Source organism: Rhipicephalus microplus, chromosome X (assembly GCF_043290135.1).
Source record: "Rhipicephalus microplus isolate Deutch F79 chromosome X, USDA_Rmic, whole genome shotgun sequence".
NCBI classification, from domain to species: Eukaryota; Metazoa; Arthropoda; class Arachnida; order Ixodida; family Ixodidae; genus Rhipicephalus; species Rhipicephalus microplus.
This window is the reverse complement of record NC_134710.1, coordinates 366609881-366631513: the sequence shown is the minus strand read 5'-3', so window position 1 is coordinate 366631513 and position 21633 is coordinate 366609881. Positions and strand designations below refer to the sequence as shown.

At 46.9% G+C, this 21633-nt stretch overlaps 1 protein-coding gene across 1 annotated transcript in view; it reads right to left on the bottom strand.

Moving 5' to 3' along the window:
- Window positions 1–20839, bottom strand: part of LOC142777298 (uncharacterized) — a 36593-nt gene extending 15754 nt beyond the window's left edge. Inside the window, exon 1 of the mRNA XM_075881607.1 lies at window positions 20780–20839. Within this exon, the coding sequence (XP_075737722.1) occupies window positions 20780–20785 (6 nt within the window). The 5' untranslated portion in view covers window positions 20786–20839. The remainder of the gene's footprint in view (window positions 1–20779) is intronic.
- Between the last annotated feature and the right edge of the window lie 794 nt (window positions 20840–21633).

Below are 21633 nucleotides of genomic sequence, written 5' to 3'. Positions count from 1 at the left end.
GAGGAATCGAAGCTCTTCAAAACCGAAGTGGCATTTTTCTGGCTTGATGGTCAAGTCTACTGAACGAATGGCTTCTAATACTGTGCGGAGTTGCTCTAGATGTTGGTCGAACGTAGCGGAAAATACGACAACGTCATCCAAGTACACCAAGCAGGACTGCCATTTCAGTCCCGCGAGGACAGCGTCCATCATTTTCTGAAACGTAGCTGGCACTGTGCAGAGGCCGAATGGAAGCGCTTTAAATTCGTAGAGGCCGTCTGGAGTTATGAATGCAGTTTTTTTACGGTCGCGCTCATCCACCTCAATTTGCCAATATCCGCTCATGAGATCAAGGGAGGAGAAGTATTTCGCACTCCGTAGTCGATTGAGTGTATCATCGATACGCGGCAGAGGGTATACATCCCGTTTCGTTACGCTGTTCAGTTTCCGCTAGTCGACGCCGAATCGAAGGCTGTTATCTTTCTTTTTAACAAGCACTACGGGAGACGCCCATGGTTTGCTGGAAGGCTCGACCACGTCATCTGAAAGCATCTCCTCCACTTGTTTCTTGATGACGTCTCTTTCCTTTTGCGATACTCAATATGGGTGTTGGTAAATCGGTCTCGTGGCTTCTTCTGATATAATCCTGTGTTTTGCAATAGCTGTGCGTCGCACCTTAGAGGACGTTGAAAAGCAGTCCGAAAATTCTTTTATAAGGGCGAACAATCGTTTCTTTTGATATTCTGGGAGCCTATGGTTGACGTTAACTGATGCGTCGACGTTGCAGGTCTCTTGTGGAGTGGTTGGCGTTGTCGCTAAACTGCATAGTTCAGTCGCCATGCAGAACTCGTGGAAATAGGCAACAGCCATACCTTGCGCGATGTGCTGACATTAAATCCCGAAATTCGTAAGGAGGACAACTGAGCGGCCATTCTTTAAGTGAAAAACACCCCTCGCCACGCCAATTCCTTTGTTTAAAAAGAACTCTACGTTTCCATCCGCTATTCTTTCGTCGTCACAAAATGCCTTATTTTCAACAAGCACCATTACGCTACATACAGCGTGGTGGCACTGTGACGTCATCATCAACAACACGCAGAGCAGTAAGACGTCGCTTTTTCGATTCTTCCACCGACATAGCTTGTTCGGTCGAAAACGTTACACTGCATTTGCGCAGATTAATTATGGCTCCATTGGCTTGCGGAAAATCCATTCCTAGTATAAGCTCCCTTGAACAGTCCGGCAGTACGGTGAAGTCAGCAATGTAAGTAAAGCCTTTTATTTCGAGCCTTGAGGTTCATCTGCCATGCGGTGTAATAGTGTGGCCACCTGCCGAGCGTATCTGTGCCCCAATTCATTTCGTCACAACCTTTTTCAGTTTCTTTGCCAATTTGTGACTCATTACCAAATCATCAGCGCCAGTGTCCACTAAAGCATTTAGCTCGTATCCGTCTATTTTCAACCGCAAATCTGAAGTAATCTTCGCACTGCTGCTTATCCTCTGTAAACATAGCATCGTCACTTTAAAACCATAATGGAAGATCTTCGCAACTGTAGTTATCAGCAGCCTCACCTCCACAGGTCGCTTGCTTCAGTTTTCCGGGTGTGGGCTTGTAGAACGGTGCCCAGCCCGTGCAGAAGAAGTACGTGGGCTGGGTGACCGGTAACGCCTGGGCGACGGCGATCTTGGCTGATGTTGGCGTGGAGTGAGTGGGCTCTGGCGCGTGGACATGTACTCTTCGATCTGCGTTGGCCGTTCACCATTTTGAGGGCATGGTGCGTACAACGGAAAGCCTCTTAATCCTGCCTGTCGGTAGGGGCAGAACCTATACAAGTGACCTGCTTCCCCGCAATGGAAACACAAAGGCCTGCGCTCATGGTCACGCCAGATGTCACTTTTCCGGGGCCTTTGATCCACGTAGCGAGCTATACCACGGGCTCGTGGCAGGTAGGTAGCCGTTGGTTCCAGTGGAGGAGGTGCGCTGCGTACCGTCTGTGGGCAAGGAGAGGCCATCGTAACGGCTGCATTGGTGTGCGCCGCGGGTTGTCTGAGTATTTCAGAGTACGTTAGGATGCGTTGGATCGGCTGTGGCACACGCTCCGGCTCACGTATTATCTGCCTCAGTTCATCTCGTACTACGTCGACGACAGACAGTGTTGCTGTAGTGTGAGGTGCTTGCAACTTGCTGAGCTCTTCCCTGATCCCCGACCTGATGAGTTCTCGCAGGGTGTCCATGTCACTTCGCTGGGCTACAGAGAAGACATAGGCAGGTGCGTAGTTTATGTCTCGATTGTACTGTCGAGCCCGCTGTTCTAGCGTTTTCTCGATGGCTGTCGCTTCCGTATGAAGCTCCGCAACTGTTCATGGTAGGTTGCGGGCGAGAACAGCGAATAGCTCTTGCTTACCCCACGTATGAGGTGGCGTACCTTCTTGTCTTCAGTCATATTGGAATCTGTGCGCTTGAACAGGCGGATCATGTCCTCGATATACATTACGACACTTTCGTTGGTGGGTTGGTTTCTGGATTCGAGCGCAGCCTGCGCCTTTTCTTTACGATCCGCGCTGGCCTAAGTCGCCAGAGCTTGTCGCCGAAATTCATCCCAGGTCGTAAAGGAGGTTTCATGGTTCTCATACCACGTCTTTTCAAAGTCCTCCAAAGCAAAGTATACGCGGCAGAGCTTCTCTCTCTAGTCCCAACCGTTCAAGCTTGCCACTCTCTCAAAGAGGTTGAGCCAACCTTCTACGTGTTCTTACGAGTCGCCATGAAATACTGGTGGCTGGTGAGGCTGATTTATCACCACTTGGGCCGGTGTTACATGACTTGTCATGTTGGTGGCGTCTATTGACTGATCTCCCCTTGGCGTGAAGTGGAGTGGACTGAATTCTGGTAAATCACCTCGAAGACGGCGACTGGTCCTCTGATGCACTGGTGTCAGCTACTTCTTCAAGAGGAGACCCAAGCGCGTGGCGCACATCAGCCAGGGCCAGATGGGTTCTCGTGCTATCATCATCGCCTCTGCGCAACACTAGACGGCGCGCTTGTATGTCCCTGTGCACGCGGTGATGGGCGCGTTGTTTGAATGCAGGCAATATGTCGCGGCAATATATATATATATATATATATATATATATATATATATATATATATATATATATATATATATATATATAATGTATGTATGTATATATATTAAAATGCGGTGATGCTATGCTTTTTTTGCAGTAACATGACATAAGCTTTGAAATTGTATGGTACCTTAACAGCTACAGGCTACAGGAAGTTGTACTTCTTAGAAAATTCTCACGGCAGTACGTGCTCTAGCACTAGATATCAACCTTGTTTTCAATGTGAAATTTTCTTTTTTCTATTGGTAACTGCGGCTATATGTTTCATAGTGGCAAGTACGTACAAAGGCACAAATGAAAATTGCCTATGCGTTCAAGTATTATTTCCCCCACAACTGCATCGTTTTAAGCATTTCTTCAAGACTACTTGGGTGAGCATCTGTCCTGTTAGTAGAACCATGCCGTCTGAATTGCGATAGTTTTTTTTATTGAGTTTTTTGTGGAAATCGTTGATTATGAAATCTCATTTTGTGCTTAAAGAAGCAGGCTGAAAAAAAACTGGCATATTCCAGGTACAGTGGGAATCGATGATATGTGAAAAACGATTGAGAAAGGTTGATATGTTACTTTTAAATCAGCACAACGTTACAAAGCAGGCGTAAATTATGCCGTACGTCCCTCCCATGTCCTGATTATCATTTTTGTCCCTGGTACTTCTAATCGTCGTCCATTCACGCCGCGTAATACCAAACTCTGTATATGTGAAGCTAGCGAAACGGCCACGAGCGCGCTATGAGCGTAACAGGTAGTCACGTTTTACATGACATGCATATCATGATTATGATGTTCTACGTGTCATTTACCTTCGTCGTCTATTCACGGCGCGTGATGGAAATTATAGTATTTGTGAAGTTAGTGAAACGGCCATGGGTATGCTATCAGCGTGGCACGTAGTCCTGTTTTGCATGGCACGCATGTCATGATTATCATGTTTGGACGTGTCGTTTACCTTCGTCGTCCATTCACGTCACGCAATACCAAATTTAGGATATGTGAAGCTAGTAAAACGGCCGCTTACGCATCATTATCGTGGTACGTAGTCATGCTCTTACATGGGACGCATATCATGATTATCATGTCTACACCAGTCATGACATGCATGTCATGATTTCCACGTTAGGGCCTGTCACTTACGTTTGCCATGTAGTCATGATATACCGTACCAGTTTTGCTATATGCCATGTGAACTAAACCATCGCTAGAGCAGCAAGACCATGATATGTAAATCATGACATTCATGACATGATTTTCATGCGATGCCTAGTCACTTATGCTCGTCATAGTAATGTTAAGCCACACCAAGTTCGGTATAGATCCCATTATCAAAACGGCCAGGAGAGCTAAAAGTCGTAGGCGGCTTGATAGATAGATAGATAGATAGATAGATAGATAGATAGATAGATAGATAGATAGATAGATAGATAGATAGATAGATAGATAGATAGATAGATAGATAGATAGATAGATAGATAGATAGATAGATAGATAGATAGATAGACAGACAGATAGATAGATAGATAGATAGATAGATAGATAGATAGATAGATAGATAGATAGATAGATAGATAGATAGATAGATAGATAGATAGATAGATAGATAGATAGATAGATAGATAGATAGATAGATAGATAGATAGATAGATAGATAGATAGATAGATAGATAGATAGATAGATAGATAGATAGATAGATAGATAGATAGATAGATAGATAGATAGATAGATAGATAGATAGATAGATAGATAGATTCCAGGTCGCCGAGGTTTCTCATTTCTTAGCGATCTTCGGCGCTTAATATTCCTCTCGAACCAACTTCTTCAGAGAGTCCTTTTTTTCCTCGTGCCATTCACAATGGAATGAATTGCCTCAATATGTACTACAGAGCCCAACTATATCGCTGTTTCTTGCTAATCTATGACACAAGGATGTTTCAACATAGACGTAGACATATTCTTTTCGTTGCTCAGCCGAGCGCGCAGTAAGCAAGTGCTTTATTGCGCATTCTCGTGACGTTTTTTTTTTTCATTTTTGTCATTCTCTGTCGCTACTTCTTTTAAAGCTACGTTTTTTTGTTTTATTCTGTTTTTTATTCATTTATTTGCTTGCTGACATTTCCACCTGCAATAATTTGCGTTTTCATAATATATTGTCTCCAATATCTGACATGCTGTAAGTATACTGTTCAGACAGATATCTTAACTTTTGATTTTCTTTTTCCTCAAGGTGTTCTCACAGTTCGTTACTTTTGTCTCTTTTATCTTATGTACAACCCACTCCTGCTTATGGCATGCAAAACAAGCTGGCAGTAAGAAATAAACAAATAAATAAATAAAACTCACAAGTATTAACAGGTCAACGCAACAATAAAATCGAATAATATTAAAGAGCTCGCATTTCCATGCCCTTACATCAATCGAACCTTCTGAAGCAGCAGTATACTTGCATTTATATTTAAGCGGTTCATCCTTGCGAGTCGGTTTTTCCCCATCATATAGTTTCTCGCTCGTCATCGTCACGATTCCAATGTGCGAGCAGTTTATGCGGTTTTTGCGTTACCCTCCAGGCTAGACTACCACAACGCGACAATCGCACTCGACAATCACCTCGCCCTCGACAACTCATCATGACTTGTATTCGTTATTTGCCCCATCTGACCCTGGCAGTATACAAGCCCCTGTGACTGGAGAGCTTCGGAATAGCGTACCGAATGCCTCGCGACAACGTTTCGCGTGGCTGCGCATACTCTAACCTCTCGCGGGCGCCCTGTGAAAGGATGCTGAACAAAAATAGAGAAAACTGACGCAAACTTCTACTCGGAAGATGGGACTGTTCCAATAAACAAAGTTGATTTCCTCCATTTTCGGACAGCCTGCTGTATTTTCTATGGATTGTCAGCGCGCGGCGGCTGCACGTGAGCCGTAACGTTGTAATCACCGAGGCACATGCAGTAGTTCCTGTTATTCGCTTCCTTTTCTTCACCTCTCATCTAACTCCCCGCCTTCCACAATAGCGCTCCAGTGCTTTACCCCAGCATTGTTTGCTACAAGTACTGTTATAGTAGTTCTGAAAATCGTAGGGCGGTTCTACAGACGCGGCCTACGGCTGGCAATGTTGGCTTGCCCTTTTCGGGCGCGTGTGACACCCCCAAACATCACCTTCTCTATTTCAAAGCACGGCCGCTAAACAACGCTGCGTTTTGTGAAAAACGCATCAAATTCAGTATTTTCGTGTTCGGCCCTGAAATCGATCTTTTCGTTAATGAGGAGACAACGCTATTTCGTTCCGGGGACTTGCTGAAGCACTGCCATGCAAAGTGACGCGCTTGCATTGAGCAGCATTTCCTTTGCTATGTTCCTAGAGGCAGCCGCATCCCACCGCCGAGGATTTCATACGTACTCGTAAGGGGCATTTTCTTTCCTGACGCATATTGCCAGTTTTCTTTCTTGCCAAAATTCACTTTCATTTGTGCAACTGATGTGTCCTTCCGGTTAGGTCTCTTCTAGCTGACGGATAAGAATGCACCAGGTGAACGGCTCTTTTATGAGCCGTCGTTGATATTTTGCGAGTAAACATACGCCTTTCGTGTTTCTTTGCTCGTTTGTTTATATTGAACGAGCATGACAAATATTGCTATTTTTTCTTTAGGGAGCACTGTGACAAGGACTGTAAAAAGTGTGGATAGCGTGATGCACTGGTCTCGCCATACTAAAAGGAAGACTGGTAAGATGCACGCTTGGTTGCTAAAGTCGTTCGCAATTTATTCACATTACAACAGGTCGCAAATGGGCTGCAAACGCCGACTGAAAAATATCTGTCTGGCCCGTCTTGAAGGCAAGATGTGTTGTTCTTAATTTATTTGTTGTGCTGATTGTTTTCCAGCAACATATTACGAGGAAACTGTGTGCTCAGGGGTTCAACCACGGTTCAGAATCTCAAAGCACTGACCTAATTATTGTATAAGTGCAAGTTGTTTTCTTATTTGTGTATATACCCGCGCAGGTGGTTTGCCGAATTCGGCGAATAGAGCTTATAAACGCATGCGACTGCGCAACTAGTCATGTAAGTATATCTGCCTTTCTCTAAGTAATACTCGTTGTGTTTGCTCTTTTCAGCTTTTCACAGCAGCATAACGATACAAGCCTCACATTTCGGTGGTAAAACATCGCACACCATATACGTATTCGCAGCCAAGAGCACAAAAATGAACCGAAAGAGAGAACTGATCTAGCAGGAATTATACTCCATCGACTGTATAGTTGGTTTGCGCAAGGCCTGCTGCGAATCATTCTATGCGAAAAATGTGGTATGAAAACGTGTTTCATTTCAACAACTGCGAAATAAACATATAAAGTGAAGAAGCTTACGTTCGTCTTTCTTTTATTGCGTGTTACGTACTTACCCACTAACAAGTGCTGACTTTAGAGGCGTTTAGTTTTGTCTTACATGTGCACTGAGCCAATGTCATGAACAAAATAAAAAAAAGAAAACAGAGCAAGGAACGTTGGCAACCGACCTGCAGCCGTTGGTAAATCGACGCTTATGTAAGGTCGGGCCATGGCCAACCGCCGTGCGGCACGCACTCGGGCTCATCGGCCAACGCGGTCGGGCCTACGTGGAGTTCCGCCGTCAGCCGGCGTGAGGCCAATGTCAATCCCCATGACTGGCCCTACGTTGGTTGGCAAGGTCGACCCAACCACTTCGCAGTGAGTCACAGACCTCTCAACGACCTCTTACCGAGGACTAACTGGTGCTTGGGAAAGCCGTGCTGATCTAACTGAGCTATCTCAGCACTCAAACTACAATGCATGGAATTGTGGACAAATTCTACGTGAGTGGAACGGAGTGCGTACGTCACAAGCGTCATGCTTTTTGCTATCAGTACGAAGGAGATCAAGAGGCCAGACAGCAACGGCATCGAATGAAACAAGGGAGCACTCCGTGCGCTCTATCAACGCCAGGGGTGAAAGCCAGCTTTCGAGACGTCATCAGGGACGTTGACTGCTGTCACATTCACATACATCGACCATCAGATTTGAAAGAGAGCTGCAACCAAAGCAAGCTTCATCGCTGCTTGAGGGCAAAAATTAAATGTAGACAACAGGAAAATTACTCCACGACAACAAAATTTCTCACCTTTGTTCACATACATGGGGCTACCATAGGAAAACATAAAGCCACCATTCTTACATGTCTTAAACAACTAGCCCAATCCCCCACTTTGCTTCCTTTATTAAAGACAGGGCACACTTAGATCATCATCAAATTAGAAAAAAAAATTCGTGGCGTTAGCAGGTACCTTCCTAAACATGGTGAAGCTACAACTGAAATGCACGTCTAACAAACGGGGAAGCAGCAAATTGAAAAAGGTCGTCAAACCGAGCGCGGAACTTCTGCTCCGAAGAGCCCACGAGCAGACGACGCGAAAAAAAAAAAAAAACGCAGAAGCCCATTCGCACTTCAACAGCTCGAGGTCACGTGACCCAAGGTAAACGTCACATATGACGTCACTGGTAAAGCGATGGCTTCAAATGGCACTGCAACTGACTACGTCTAGCCAAGCGAGTTTGAGGGCAAGTGAGAAAAAAACAAACAAAAAAAGACGCGTTTTGTTTACGTTATGGTCCGCTTTCACTACTTCAAGTTATCTTACATTCTTGTGGTCGTCATCTATGCTGCGTAAATTGTCAACTTGTCGGCTTGATTTAAAATTTACTTCATTGCGCCGCGGTACCCCGTTTTCTTCTGTGTTGCACTAATTCACACCGTGTCGGAACTCGGTCGACGAGTAATAATATTCGCCACAGTTTAAAATCTCAAATGCAGATGGGATTATTAGGGACGCCGTAGTGGAGGGCTACGGTAATTTTGACCCCCTAGGACTCTTCACTGTGCACCTAAATCTCAGCACACGGGTCTCAAACATAATTGCCTCCATCGAAAATGCTACCACCACGGATTCCGCCCCGCGACCTTCGGATCACTAGGTAAGGGACCAGAGCGAGTGCTCGTCTCCCTGGCGAGTCGTGTGTTGCCGTGCGTAACGTAATACAGCACATTTGTCTAAAACACCGCAAAAACGGGCTCCGGACTGCACTGACGACGTTTTCTGATTGCCACTATTTTAAAAGATCACAAAGTCTCGCATATACAAAGCCGCCAAGGTTAAGTGCCTAAGTGGGGGCTGTCAACAGCTAGATATCGGTATACAAGGATCCAGAGAGTGCTGTAGCGTGCCGTTGTGTCAGTAGAGACAAGAATCTTAACCTCTGTAGTTGTCGTCTGCTCACTGGTTACTTCCGAAATTAGAAGCGTTTACTGTGTAACGTCGTGAGGCAACCGAATGGCCATCGGGAAGACTCCAAGCTGTACACCTGTAAACTTTAGTAGATTCCTTTGATGTGAAGTACATGGCACTTATAGTCGTATCAGCAAATGCTGGCAAACATGTTCGTATATATGTGTGCCGCCACACAACAGTGCACCTACATGACCGGCCGTTCATGTAGGCTCCCCTACACAACACACTTGACACTCCTCAACAACACTGATCACTATCATACCTACACAAGCATACAAGACACCTCCATGAGCGCCTCCGAGGAGTGACTTCGAGTTGATGGGCTTCCTTTGCAGGGCTCTTGTAATCCGACAGGGCACGCAGCGTGAAAGCGTAATGGTGGCAACAAAATGCGCCCTCCCCGCCTGTTTTCCTCTCTACCATGGAGGAGTCTCCTAGCCTCGTTTCTTTTTTTGCTTTTTTGTCACTTTACCACAAATTCGCTTGACAAGGCGTAGCCAGTTGAAGCCTATCGCTTTTCCAGTGACGTTATATGTGACGTTTAGCTTTAGGTCACAACTTTATTATGGTTCAGTGCAAGCACTGAGGTTGCCGCGCGCCACCCGGCAACTCCCACGAAGGGACCGGCAGGTTGGGCCTGACGGCCCTGTCGCGGGCACACTGGACGGCCAGGATTTGGTCCTGAAGTTATGGGCTGCATAGAATCGCATCCCACTCGGCTTTGCTTCAAGCCGGTCCAAGCGACCCGCACTCTCAGAGCACGTGTGCTAATGTAGGGGTCTGCCTACAAGAGGTCAGGCGGCATCGCGGAATCGGTGAGGATAAAATGCATTTAGGTATGCTAACGAAGGGTACCAATGTGTTTGAAGTAAGCGCAACGAGCCGGCCTGTGCGCTATTGAGTTTTGAATGTGGCATTGTGAACGCCCGCCTCGCCATGTAGTAATGCTTGGTAATCTCGTTGTGTGGTAGGTGTGTCTTTACGTCCCGCGTCGTCAGCGCTGGAGCCGTCGCCCAGGTCGAGAGCAGCGTGGTCGGTGAGCGCGCGCGCTGCTGAGTGGGCCGACCCGTTCGGGTTCAGTGCAATCCCGTTTACAGAGCCGACATGCTCTGGGAACCAATATATGGTGTGAGGGACAATCTCATTAGTGGTGGAGCTGTTCAAGATCCTGGCGGCCTGTGTCGATATGCATCCTGTTTAAAAAACTCTGACTGCGCATTTGTAGTCGGTGTACACCTCTTCGCACAGACCATTTAGCAGAGCGAGTGCGATGGCCACATGTTCGGCCACCTTGGGGTTCGTTGTGCGTACCGTGGTGCAGTTCGTAGTCGAGCCCGTCTGGTCCACGACCACCGCTGCGAACTTCTTGCCGTCTCGATATGCTGCAGCGTCAACGAAACTTGCATTTACGCCACGATTTCCCAGTTGCTTCAATAGACCCGTCGCCTTCACTCGACGACGTCCTTCGTTGTCCACAGGATGTGAGTGTTGCGGGGTATTGGTGCAGCAATAACGCTTTCCTGTAGATGTTTTGATATACGCATGCTATTTGTTTCCAGCTCCATCGGGTTAAAACTCAGCTCACCAAGTATGCACCGATCAGCCGTCGTAGTGGACAACCGAGCCAGCTGTGGACGTCTCGGCAGCACAGTAGTGCACATCGACATAGCCTCCTCTATTTTTCTTCCCAGCCCGACGACCACGAAACGCCCGTCAGCTATGGCAGTGCCACCTGCGTAGGGTTAAGGATCTTTGTGCTTGGCGTTTGAGATCAGCAATTTTGGCATATGCTAATTTCAGAGGCTATGCCTTGTATTGAAGGGGTTGCCTGCTGAATGAGCGCGAAACACGCGTCATCTATGACGGCGTCACGTGCACCTCAGACGACGACTGTCGACGATCACTCAGACGACGAGTCTCGGATGGCTGTCGAAGAGACGAAGCTCGACGAGAATGAGGCTTGCAGTCTTGCAAGCCAGAGAGCGTGAAGGCTAAGGAAAGAAAGGTAAATAAAAAGACGAGTTGACAGACTCCAGAAAATAGTTGATAAGTATAAAGCGGAATTAGATAAGGTCAAAGAAGACTGTGACTTTGCGGATATGTCGTACATAAGGCAGCAAGCCAAGCAGAAAGACACATCAGCCGTATTTTTTTGGAATCGGATAATTAATTTCAGACGCAAAAAATCCACATGGTCACAAGACGTTGTGCGTCACTTCATCATAATGAGGCACCTGTTCACATGAACACGCCAGAAAAGAAGGACTGCTCAAGCTGCCTAGGAGAACAACCCTCCAGGAATTTATCGAAGGCGCGAGTGGAGAAACGGGATTTAGTTCCTTAATTAAGCTGCGCTTAAAAGCGCAGAGCGAAATTCTATGCTCACCAGCTTCAAGGCATTACTCCCTCATCATGAATGAGATGCGCAGAAAACTAAAGTTGCATTACAACAAACAGCAAGATTGTTTCGTAGGACATCATGACGCAGGCGTGGAAGACCGAGCGAATGAACCCGTGGTGGCAAATTCGCTGTAGTGCTTTGTAATAAATGGCCTGTCAACATGGTGCGGGATTCCAGTGTCGTATTTTTTTACAAAGGGCCTCACTGGTACTCGACTGGCGCCGCTGCCACGAACAGTAGTCAAGAAAGTGGAGGAATCAGAATTCAAAGTCGACAGAGTCGTGACCGGCAACCACAAGAGAAATGTTAGTGCCATGAAAGACCTGTGTGGAGGATTTCTAACCTACAGAAATGAGCACCCGGTTGAGCCCGAGAGATTGTTATTTTTAAGTTTCGACTGCTGCCACGTGCTGAAAAACGTGAGGTCTCAATTTTTAGTAAGAGAAATTGGCCCAAGCGGAGAAATCTCCTCCCGTTATTTAAAAAAGCTCTATGACCTGTAGAAAAATCTTATTGTTCAACCTGTGACAAAACTAACCAGGAAGCACGTCTATCCAAAAATTATTGAAAAAATGCATGTTCGGCGTGCATTGGGACTTTTCTCTCCCAGTGTAACGGCAGCCTTGTAATTTTCGAGAGAGCAAGTAGGGCAAAGCTGCGACGCTGCCTCTGCGGCAGCGGGACTAACGATCGCTTTAATGCGAAACATGTACCGCTGGTTTTTGCTGTATGACACGAGCAACACCTCACAGTAAATTCATCAGAACAACGCTGAATTGAGGCACTACGACGACCCCGAGGACAGCCGCCTCAAATGACTCGATATAACGTTTCCTATGCATATGGAAGAAATAAAAAAATCAGGTAACCTTGAAAGCAAAATTTTTTTCACTGCAGAAATGTACCAAGCGCTTCTCCTAACAGCGTACTCCATGGTAGCTTTCACTCGGCATTTGCTTACAAGAAAGAAGTTTTGCTTTGTGTTCACCAGAAAGTTTAACAGTGACCCTATTGAATTCCTGGTCGGTACCTTGAGAAGATCACTGGGATCGAACGACACCTTGGACGTGCGGTCTGCAATGTCAGGCCTCGAGAAGCTGCTGAAAACGGGAATAGCAGCCGTGCCTGAAGGCAGCAGCGTGATACACGAGCGAGAGTACGGATCAAGCAATGCGCTCCCTGTTGTAACTCTCACACGCAGGGATCCATCTGAGCTTCCACGAGGCACCACAGACGTTCCCAAGCGTTTCAACGTGAAAACTTTGCCAGCCATCTTGCCAACCCTGCAAGTTACGGCCGCCGTATGTGCGGCTACATCACGCGTGTTGTGAGGGAACACATCGATTATGATTACTTCTGTCAACAATCCAGTGAAGTTCCCAGTAGCGAGCCGCTGCAACAGTTCGCGAGGAAACAGGACAGAGGTGGACTTTTGTACTCCTCCGACAAACTTCTCTAAGTCCTTGAGACGCTAAGAATGCTCGCTAGCCGTCCACTGCAGGAGAGACCTAATTTCCAAAGTCCCCTGACATCCTTGATAAACGTAGCTGTGCCAGCGCTGGTATAATTCAGCCCTTCTGAAATGCGAAATGGGCGACGACCAGCATCGCGAAGACTTGGCTGAACTTGTGTGCTCCCGTTTCATTAAGCCTTTACTTGTTCACTACGCCTCAGCTGCAACCGACACAAGCGATGCGGGCAAAAACTTCACTCGAAAACCCTTGTCAAGGAAGTACCTGAGGTTGTAATATAACAGCACATTATTGATGCAGAGGATTACACATACCGATAGTTCCTGAGACGTCCGCCGACAGGATGAACACGTCAGCTTAAAGTGCTTGCATCGGTAATAATAATTGGGGTTTAACCTCCCAAAACCACGATATGAATATAAGAGACGCCGTAGTGGAAGGCTCCAGAAACTTCGACCACCTGGGGGGTCCCTTAACATGCGCCTGATTAGCGATTGCAACCACACGGGCCTCAACAATTTCGCCTCCATCAAAAATGCAGCCGCCGCAGCCGCGATTCGATCCCGCAACCTTCGGGTCATCAGTCGAGTGTCATAACCACTAGGCCACCGTGACGGCGATGTTATTGGTGATTCCATATGCCAGTGCCACATCCGAAGCCAATCAGCGACCTAGGAAAATGTTTTTGCTGCCTTCATGAAGCCGTGGATGCCGATACAGCCATCTCCAACAGCTCGCCTGGCATTCAGCGTACCGAGCGTACCTCGCTTTTAATACTTAGTCCTGACTCCCGTCGACATTAGTGCGCCTTCATAGTGAAACACAGCCGGTGACTCTCTTGCGACATTGCGTCCACCTTGCGTATGTAGTGAAAAGCAGACCAAAAAATTGGGGGACCTTTGAGTGTTGAACGCGATAGAGATTTCTTGCCCCTGGTGCATCCTCTACGCGAGTTCAACAGAATCTGCGCACTGCGATGTCCGCCGTAATAGGTCGAACGCTTTAAACCAGGTGCAGTGATGGGGGGCTGGTTCTAAAACACCAACTCTGAACGTGTTAATGGGTGGGCCTTCAAAACACACCCTCATTTCGAAATTCGCATCTTTCGACGCCTGACGTAATGCTACGCTTCCGCCATGCAACATTAAATGTGCAGAATCACCGTGACTTTGTGGTATCTCACCACCTTCCCACCCAGACCCAGACGGCCCAGTTTCGAATCTCACTCGGACCGAAGATTTTATTATTTATTTTATTTGCAGTTTTCTCGATTTTTCGGTCACGGGTGATTTTTCGCTCACATCCAACGACGTCGTCATTGACGCCAATGGTGGATTTTCTGTGAAACGACCTCTCGAACGCTATTGCGTTAGTAATGCTGATACATAACAAAAACCAAGTCTTTCATTCCCACGCTCAAGTACTCTGCCCGCTCGCACCACCGCTGCCTTCTTTTTCGTCGCTGCCTCGACACACCAGCACGCGACAACGGCAGGGCTCCACCGCAGCTCGCCCTGCAGTCTTAATTAGACCAGTGTAGCCTCTTTTACTTTGTTCGAGAGGGCTTCGTGAAAGATGGTGGTTGAAGTAGAATGGTCGTACCATTTAAAGAGGATGCATATACACAAAGTTGCTTGAACTGCGTGCGACAGTAGTATGTCTCATGGACATTTGACACAAATGAAACATCGCACTTGAGTCCTCTGAAAGTTGCCTTCTTCTTTGAAACTCGTGTTTTAAGCTCCAGGCGTGCCTTCGTATAGCCTCTCGTTCTGCGTACCTAGATCTCATTGCGTGCCTCATCACACTGCTCGTCCACCCACAATCTTCTTGCACCCTGAACCCATGCGCTTACTTGAGGCTGAGAAATAGGATGCCGTCGTTCCGAATACGTTTAGGTGATGTCATTTTGACCACATGGTTTCATCCCGATTTCGCGCTGTGACCCCATGGTTTCGTAAATCGGGTCACGGCCAAACATCCTCACAGCTGCCTTGATCAGCGAGCGCTTGCACACCGTCATTTTCTTGGTTGAAGAAAACGGAAAGGAAGAACTCACAAGAAGAATTCCTATCGGCAACAAAAATCCAACCTATACATAACGAGGGTCTCACCGAAGTCCCCAAAAGTACAAGGTGTGTTGAGTGGGGCGCTGACAGGTCGTGGTGCGTTGCGCAAAACACTGGTGCTTTCGATGTAGCGAAGGCTCGTGGTGTGGTGCAGTGTGGTTTCTGGCGCCCGCGTCTGACTGGCAGAGCTTCAGACTGATTTAACAATCGTCTGCTCGGATGGGCGTTGTCAACGTATCCAGGCCCTCGAACTTGCCCATTGCCTTGTGTCAGAATCCCAACGGCAAGCGCACACACTCTTCACCTAACCCGTAGAACGATTTACCTTTACAGCGCTTCTTTTTCCTCCAAACTCTAAAGAACTTTTTTTTTTGGTTTCGGTTCGAAAAGGTCTTCAGGCACGACATCAACATTTCGTCAACGACACACATCATAAGTCCGTGAGTTCGTGTGCACAATTCATCACAGGAACTGAAGAACTGCAACGGCGGACGTTATTGCTATAATAAACCATTATCTGTTCAAGTAGTTATCGCAGTTAATTTCTGCATCACTAAGACGAGCGATGCATGATGACTCAATTTTTTTATCACTAACAATAGCGCGTATTTCAAAGCTTCAAGGGTGACGTCACAATCGCATGGTGCATCGATGGATGCATAATAGCCACACGACATGATCGTATGAGTCGCCGCAGCGGCAGCTCCGCATTTTCACACATGGTGTCAGTGGCGTAGGCAGAAATTTCTTTAGTGAGGGGGGCACGTCCTTGATCCGACATGGGGTCTGGGCAGGTATATGTGGTCGAGTATGTGTCATTTTATGCCGTGTATTTCATGGTAGAAAATATATCGTAACTAATGGGGAGGGGGGATGCCACGTGCCCGGTTCGCCACCCCATTGCTACGCCCCTACATGGTGTCCTCCACAATGCAGCTGAACCAGCTTGTAAAAATAATGCCCGAAATTGAGTTCGCGCTTTTTTCTTTTAAGGATTTCCTCTGGCGCCAATACGCGATCTTTAAAAATACACAGGCTTATTTCTTTTTCTTTTGCTGATCGCAGAACAACCAACAAACAGAATTAAGCACTTCATCCTGATGTCAAACGTCACTATCACCGACACTTTATCAGTAATAAAAAAAACCACAAGTGACTGTGGGATCCCAACTCATGCCACTGCTCGTACTAACGCGTAGTCACAAAAAAATTAAAAAGCGCTCCTTACAACCATACGTAAGTAGCGCCCCTTACGAAAAGGTCCACCAACAATCCTTTTGAATTTCTAAATTAACTATACAGTACATTAAATTACGTATACGCGTTTTTAAAACTTCTTGCGTTAATTTTGTAGCATATTATCTCCAAAAACGTAAAAACTTATTTGAAAACGATGGGTGGATGGATGGATTGATATGACTGTGTATACCCTTTAGATCGGGCGGTGGTAATGCCACCAAGCCGTAATAATTATTGAACCAAAAACTTGATTTTTTTTCCTTTAAATAGTGAGGGTGAGGACTTGTACTTTGCTGTGAAGGGTTTAACTTGCACTCGTGCCTTGACTTTAGCCACCAATGAGATATATAACCTCCTTCTAGTTATTTCTACCCACGTAAAGTCTATTTTGCCCATTCTGTCTCTAAACCCGAGTGCTTTGGAAAACTCTGCGTCACCATCCTGAACTATAGGGTGAAGCTCTTTACAGATCATTATCAAGTGTTTCGAAGTTTTTTCTTCCTCTCCCCACGTACTGCATACCATGTCTACTCTTTCGTATTTGGACCGATATGTCTTGGTTCACAATACTCCCGTCCTCGCCTCAAATAGTAGAGAACTACCCCGAGTATTATCATAGATCCTTTCCTTGGCAATTTGCTGCTTAAAAGTTCGATAGATCTCTAGTGCGGACTTTTTAATCATGCCGATTCTCCACATATTGGTCTCAGCATCCTTAACGTTCTTTTTAACCGATAATGCTTTTTGGTTTGGACCCCTGCTGTTTTCAAAGTATTTACCCGTCAATTTTCTGGTTCGCTTCCTCCATTTTGTATCGATATTCTTCATGTACAAGTAGCTGAAAACCTTCCTAGCCCAACGCTCCACCCCCATTTCTCTGAATAACTTCTCAAATTTCATCTTGCTGCTAGCTCCCCTGCCCTCAAATGATGGCCATCCCATATCACCTTGTAGTCCCTGATTTGTTGTATTCCCGTGAGCTCCTAAAGCAAGCCTACCTATTCCACTATGCCTAATTTCTAATCTTGCTTGAACTTGTGATCTCATGCACAAGACCACATTGCCGAACGTCAGACCAGAACCATGACCCCTACTTAAGTGGCGCCACCACCGCAGTTCCGACGACGGCCGCTTCGCAAGTGACCGCCAATAATCCGGCAAGCAAGGGAAATCTAGGAGGCTGTGACACCGAGCGCGAGAAAGTTCTCCGTGTGGGTGCGCACGGGAAACCCCAGTGCTTTCTTTACGATCTTTCTGATAATAACGCCGAGCTTGTCCCACTCCGACCTGAGCCAGTTGTGCATGACAACGGTGTAAGTAAAGTGACAGAGCTCAAACACATTGATGAGCCTTAACAAATTGTCTTAAAACCTATGTGTCTCCCGGAGATCCTTTCGACGAGTCGCAAACGTTGTCAGTCTTGGCGACAATCTTCCGCAGAGCGCTGCCGTTGTCACCTTTCGCTTCAATAAACATGCTGAGGATCCTAATGGTGTCTCCCTCGGGATTTCCTCCCCGTCACTGGTGTAAATTTGTATATCGCTTTTTTCGACGGGCTTCCACCCCTTGCGTCGGCCGCCCAGCTCTTTTCAATAAAGCAGGAGCTCGGACTTAGCGGGTCAGCATGTGAGTCCCGTCGGGCGCACGTACGATTCCACCTCGGCGACTGCTTCTTGAAGAGCATCTTGTCCCCGGCCTTTGTTTCCGCCAACGCACTAGATCCTGAGGTCGTCGGCGTAGATGGTATGCTTGATGCCGTCCACGTTAGTCAGTCTTTTCTACAGTCCGATCATGCAGAGATTGAACAGCACCGGATAAACCACAGGCCTCTGGGGCGTTCCTCGATGTCCGAGTGGTACGTCTTCAGAGAAGATGTTACTGATGCGCAGCCTCGCTTTTCTTCCAGACAAGAAGGACCTGATGTAGCTGCACAGCCTCGGCCCAAGCTCAAGTTTCGCCACAGTCTCCAAGATGAATTCGTGCTTGATCTTATCAGAGACCTTCTCTAGGTCTAGGCCAAGAAGAGCCTTTGTATCTCTAAAGTAACCATCAAAGACTTGGTGCTTAATGAGCAGCATTGCATCCTCAGTTGAAAGGCCGGTACGAAACCCGATCATATTATGCGCACAAACTAAAAATCTAACCTCGACCCCGAGCTGTTGAGGTGCAAATAGACTCTCCCACTGCCAGCGTGCTGCCAGCGCAAAATCGTTCCGGCAGGAAAGCGAGTCCGCGGGTAGCACGCTGGCTGTCGGAGAGATAAAAACGAACGCGTTTGTGGCAGCGTTCCGCAATGTATACACTGAGCTTCGGGGATGCCCGAGAACTGCCCGATAAAATTGAACGCCTCAGATTGTCCGTTGGCTGCCGGCTGCCAGCCCGAGCGAATAATCGAAGAGGCTCACTTACTGGGTGAAGTCTCCATTCATGTTTAGGGCCGAATGTGAAGCTAAAGGCGCGACTAACTCCCCGGCTCCAAAAGCACGCGGGGAGCGCGGAGCGCACCGACACCGAAACCAACGGAACGGGGCTCAACGCGCTGGGCCAGCGTGATAACGTATCGTCCGAGTATTACAGAGCGAGTAAAGAGCTCGCAGACAAGGAAGAAAGAACAAGAGAACACCCGCTAGGTGCACTGACTCCTGCAAGTGCGGTGACAATGTTTTCACGACATTTCACACACTGTACGGACAACACGATCGGCCGTGCGCCACACTTCTACAGTTGAATTCCGTCTCTCACGCGGCCGACAAAGCGGCCGGTCACCGTGCCCATGTTCCACGCTCACCGCCGTCAGCATTGTGCAACGCGGTGAACTTATGCACGGTGCAAGCGACACTCGAACGCGATTGGTCCAATGTCGAAGGAGCGAGGATAGCAACCGTAACAGGAAAACGTGTTTAAATACGCACTTGCAAGTTCTTATTGCATGTAGATATATCGAAGACAAAACTACATATGTGCATATGACATAAACAGCACTAATGTTTCATCCGTTGTCACAAGCGGGAACAAACACCACACAACCGTCACTGACCTGCAAGGCGTTCGTCGTGGTTCCGTTTAGTGCTGGTCGCCCGAACGCTATTTCGCTGAGCGCTTCCAATACTTCATACGACAGCATGGCACAAGAATATACGTGCTCGTTCTATGCACAGTTGAGGCCCCGTAGCTAACAGAATGATTTACGAACGTTGACAGAAGTAAAATAATCACCGGGAGAACACTGTGTAGTTAACAACGTGGCGCAAAGCACAGATATTCTCCACCACGGGTCAGACCTACGGAGGCGCACATGCCTCTACCGCTCACTGCTAGCAGCTACGTTGCGCAAACGCTAACGTAGCAACGCCTGAACAACATGCCCTTTCCCTACAGAACAACCCTTCCTTTCTCCATGCGTAGACCGAGCCCTCTCTAAATTGTCTCTACTCTGGCGTGTTCTAAGGGGTTGGCTCCAGTGACATTTTTTTTTTTTTTTCATTTGGACTACCCCTCATTAAAATGAAAATTTACACATTATAAACACTCAAATATGCCGAAATAATGGATTTGTTGTGTCCTAAAGTCCTTAACCTATACGTTTCAACTATATTTTACTTTGATATACGCGGATTTTCTGCTGATGGAAGCGGATTGGAATGACAAGTCCCGTTTTCTCCTGAGAGTTGCCCTTGGCAACACGACAAGAGGTATGCGAATTCGAAATGCAAATTGCATCAGTGCGGACTTCAGTAGAAACAAAATAATCGTTCGCTCTTGTCTTTAAGGCTTACATATACAGATTGTAATATATATTTCCCTTCACCAAGGCTTGTAAGCTTGGATGGTTCTCGATTGAAACGTTCTCGGCTTTCTCTTGTATGACCTTCGTTTGTTTACGCTTTTTGAATAGTTACCAAATTATTTCACTAAGTCAACTGGCAGTACGTGCTCCAAAGACTCCCTGAGACTCGCCGACAGCTATCGTTAGAAGTCTCATCGCTTTTTATTCTCGATTTGAGTTTATTTAGTTCTCGTAGCCCCACTGTGTTGCATTGATGCCCTATGAAGCAGACACGTGGTCATGCTTAAAATGAGTTGTAATCAACTATTATTATCCTTAATTAATCTCAAATCGCTGTAGTTGAGTCCCAGTAAGTTTCCGATACACGTTATCATCATCGCGAAGTTGAAATAAAAAAGACATACTCACTTTCATAGAGCACGTTCAGCCAGGCAGAGACAAAGCAACCCCACAAAATGTAGGTATTCTGTGCCGCTGCTGCAATATTATACCAAAACTGGATGTTACATCACGCGGAAGTGACGTCACATTTATAAAATGATCTTAAAGGTATTCGAATGAACAGATCATTGTATTAAAATGTGTTACACTTGCATAGGTCTTAAATGAAGGCGAACGTCTCCGACAGCCGCCCCCTGCGAACACAGCAATGCTCTCACTGTTGCCTCCGAGCAGCCGTAATTTCACGTGACAGAGTGGTATGGAGGCGAGCGGTCTCACGCGGCGGCCGGTCACAACACATGGCAGAAGGCGTGGCCTCTAAGATTGCATGCTGGCAGGAGGCTCCCAATTGAAAAGAGAGCGACCTTCCAGGCATAGTTTTTCTAGGAGGCGTTGTCAGGGGGCACTGCGAAAGGTAGTGACATAAGGTTCTTCGATGCGCGCGCCCCCGACAAGTGACAAGCCACGGACCGTTCGTGTTTGTTCAGCGTAAGTTATGCCATTTCAGCATTTCAACAGTTATAACTTATAGGACTGTCACTTGGGCACTTTCATTCGCAATCAAGCCCGATGTGATTGACTCTCTTATACGCCCGCTGCAGAAGGGCGCCAATCACTGTTGAGAAATTTGATCGCGATCGGGCTTGATTGCGATCACCAGTGCGCCGGGTGAAATGCACGTTTTGCATGCTGTGTACATGCGTATTCATCTCGTTCATTTTTGATAGCACAAAATGTGTTGTTCTCCATCTGCTTGTTGTACACAAGCTGCAATTGCGCGAAGATGTGCGTCAGCGTTTTGTGCTCGCTTGTTCTGCCGG